The 3904-nt window shown below is 26.9% G+C and overlaps 1 protein-coding gene across 2 annotated transcripts in view; it reads left to right on the top strand.

Annotated features, from left to right (window-relative positions):
• The window catches only part of LOC108690264, a 47369-nt gene that overhangs the window by 38661 nt on the left and 4804 nt on the right, over nucleotides 1-3904 (top strand). For both annotated transcript variants that reach the window (XM_018197461.1, XM_018197462.1), the window contains exons 7-10: nucleotides 277-520; nucleotides 644-821; nucleotides 976-1102; nucleotides 3189-3362. In XM_018197461.1, the coding sequence (XP_018052950.1) occupies nucleotides 277-520; nucleotides 644-821; nucleotides 976-1102; nucleotides 3189-3362 (723 nt within the window). The remainder of the gene's footprint in view (nucleotides 1-276; nucleotides 521-643; nucleotides 822-975; nucleotides 1103-3188; nucleotides 3363-3904) is intronic.

The following is a 3904-nucleotide window of genomic DNA, read 5'->3' as shown; positions in this document are numbered from 1 at the left end:
ATATAATTATAAAGTTTTGGTTTAGTGTTCACCTAGAATTACTCTTTTAATATTATTTTAATATATTATTTTTTAAATAAAAATAAAAATTTATTATAACGAAATCTAGTTTTATAATCATTCCACGTACTTTGTTTAAACATTCAGATTTAAATAACTCTTTATATATTTGTATTTTTGAAACGATAATTCAGCTATGCAATTAACAATAAAATCTTTTGGTATTGTATACAAGCTAAATTAATTATTTATGGATATTTATGAAAATAATTGCAGGTAATTGCTAGAATATTTTATTGTGTGAATCGAAGTTGGAGCGGTAAAATTTCAATTGCGGAATTAAGGAGAAGTAATTTATTGGCAATGATCGCTATGCTTGAGCACGAGGAAGATATTAATCAAGTTACAGCGTACTTCAGCTATGAACACTTTTATGTGATATATTGCAAATTCTGGGAATTGGATCGCGATCATGATCTCTTTATAGATAAAATAGATTTAACAAGGCATAATGATCATGGTGAGAAAACATGTTTCACTATTTAATGTATAAATATTGCATTATGATCATGGATTGATCTCTTATTTAAGTTGATTTTCCGTTTGATTTATCAAATTATTTGATTCGTCAAATTATTTTCAGCGTTATCTACTCGAATGATTGAACGGATATTTAGTGGTGCTGTGACGAGAGGTGGTAAAATAAAAAATAGTAACGACGTGCAACAAACGGAAGGTAAGATGAGTTACACGGAGTTTGTATGGTTCCTTCTTAGTGAAGAAGACAAGAATCATCCAACTGCTATTGAATATTGGTTTAGGTAATTATTCGCATTAGTCATAATATTAATACAATAAATTGTATTAATGCTACTCCAATCGAATCTTAATATTCATTTTATTAATTATATCAGTCATAGTAAGCAATAGAATTTACTTATCGTTTGTCATTTAATATATGTTTTCATCATGTAGATGTATGGATCTCGATGGTGATGGGTACTTGTCGATGTACGAATTGGAATACTTCTATGAAGAGCAATTACGTCGAATGGAAGCGATTGGTTTAGATACATTGCCTTTCGAAGATTGTCTTTGTCAGGTATTCAATATTTGTGTAACTTATCAGTTTATTTCGTTAATTTTTAAAAATAATTTTATATCTTTAACCCTCACCGTGTATAACCGTGTAGAACCTGGCGCTCAACTTTATCAAAAATAAAAATTAATACTGTAGGCCATTTGTACTTCGTTTGTAAACAAAAATCTCCGAACCCTTTGAGGTACAAACGAAAATAGGAGAAATACAAACGGTTCTCTTTCGAATGGCATAAATGAAATTAAAAAATCTCAAAGTTGCGTGCTGGTCATTTTTTATTTTTCACTTTTTATTTAACTGTTTGAAGTACAAACGAAATAATGATCGGTACAAACGAGTACAAACAAAGTATAAACGGCCTACGGTATTATCCGTGTATACGTTCTTTTAGTTTGCCATTAAGTGTATACGGGGATCGTTAATGTTCGGCGTATTTTTTTAATGGATTATGGTTTACAAAAAATATTAAAAAATTCATGTAGTTTCCTCAGTTATTATAAATGAAAGATTTATACGTAATTTTTCAAATCTATTTGTTTAAATATTTTATTTTTACAAATATATATGAATCAAAATACAAGTATAGTAGTATATATATATATTTAAAAATTTGTAACTTTTGGACAAATCAATAAAATCTAATTATTGAAAATGAAAAATCAAGTTTAAATACATATATTTTAATTTTTAAAAAATATGCTAACAAATTTTTTTAAATTTATATACATAATGCTTATATATGTATAATGATTAAGTTTGGGACATGAAGTCTTACAATTTTGAAATTTATAAAAATAAACATTTGTATGAGAAATTTATATTTAACTCTAAAAATTAATTTTTTATTCAAAATCTATAATCTCATACACTTTCATAAATAACACATATAATATCGTAAAAGAATGAAGAAATCATAATACTTCTTCTGCAGAGCAATTTGCCATTTTTATTCTTAGATAACACAAATAAAAAATTGTTCGTTATATGTACATATGTGTTTTATTTATAAATATTCAAGAAATAAAAAATGCGTTGCATATAAATGAAGTTTATTTGTGTTCGCGCTTGATTTTGAATATCAGCGAGAAAATAGACCTGAGCCTCTATTCTTGAAAAGAAACATATATGAAAAATTAGGGAAATACTATATTCATCATATAACATGGTTCTATAATACAATTAAAAATACGTGTTTAGAAAGGCTATGAAAAAACAAAGTAAATGTATAAATATAAGAACAAATATAATTATCATGATGTAAAGCAAATAACAAATAACAGACGTCGTTTCGAGTCCGATCAGGTCATCCAATGTTACATATAAACATACTTAAATGAAAATGAAACTAAATTAATATACTTAAACGGATCAATATTAATAAATTAATATAAAAAAACAAATAGTCATCTGTAAAATTCGCATTCTGTCATCGTGACTCTGATATTATGTCCGCAACAATATAGCGTATATGTCAAAATTGGTCAAAGTGCGCAAAATATTCACAAGCATTAAATGTAAATTCAAATATTCTCGTTAAAATCTTAAAATTACAATGTTGCGGTGTCAATTAATAAAAAAACTTCCAGTTATGTTAGTACAAATTTTCTTTTACCAAGAATATTCAATTCGACGTTGCAAAATAATATAAAATTTATGACAGAAGTCATATTGCAAAGAAACGTCTTTGTCGTCTGATTGCGATACACTTTCAAGAATGCAGCCTATTCACCTACCGATTGATTCTTTCTTATATGGGATATTGGATATAATCACAAGTAATAACTAATTGCTGTGAGTAGACTGCATCCCAAAACTCATTGAAAAAAATATGTTGCAACCTTTTAGATGCTGACTGTATCTGTCCTCACTCCACAAGTTTTTTTAGGAACAGAATGATGCGTCCATACTTACATGTTTTCAAAATATTTATAATTTAAATAAAATATTTAACATTTAAAAAAATCGCCTAAACACAAATGATTCCCGTTTATACGAGGGTTAAATTTAAATTTTTGAAATAATATCGAAAAGAATAAATTGAATCAAACGATAACAAAATGCAAAATATAAAAAAAATAACATGTCTTAGATGTTGGATATGATTCATCCAGTGATACCAGGCAAGATATCATTAAATGATTTGAAAAAATGTAAAATGACGTCCATCTTCTTTGATACTTTTTTCAATTTGGAAAAGTATCTAGATCATGAACAGAGGGATCCTTTTGCTTCCACAAGAGATCATGATCCTGATGGCCAAGAAGTATGTAATTGTATTTATTTTATTATATTTAGTTTTTTCAAAATTTTAATTTAACTTTAGCACTACATTGAACGTATTGCGTTTCAAATATCATGATTATATTTTCTAGACATAATTCTAGATATAATACAAAGATTGTGCATTAAACATTTATCAATTTAAAACATTTATAAAGAAATATTTTTTAATTAAATTAATCAGAAAATTATTTATTACAGAAGTATAATAATGCTTTTTATTAATACAACTATCAATAAGCACGCGCACGCGCACACACACACACACACACACACACACACACACACACACACACACACAAGATAAGTTGGTGATCTTAATTGATTTTGAAAAGATATTAAAGTCAGGTTACTTAAAATTTCAATGCTATTTAAAATTTTTTAATGGAATTCCTCTTTTTTATTACATATTCTTGTAGCTGATTTCAAGACCTTTTCAAATTATTATGAAACAATCGTTAATCTTATTCACGGAATAACTCGTTGGAAGAGTGCGGAAATACGATCAAGTTCGTATCGAAGAGA

Source organism: Atta colombica, unplaced genomic scaffold, assembly GCF_001594045.1.
Source record: "Atta colombica isolate Treedump-2 unplaced genomic scaffold, Acol1.0 scaffold300, whole genome shotgun sequence".
Classification (NCBI taxonomy): domain Eukaryota; kingdom Metazoa; phylum Arthropoda; class Insecta; order Hymenoptera; family Formicidae; genus Atta; species Atta colombica.
The sequence above is the reverse complement of the archived record's forward strand: the minus strand, read 5'-3'. Positions and strand labels throughout refer to the sequence as shown.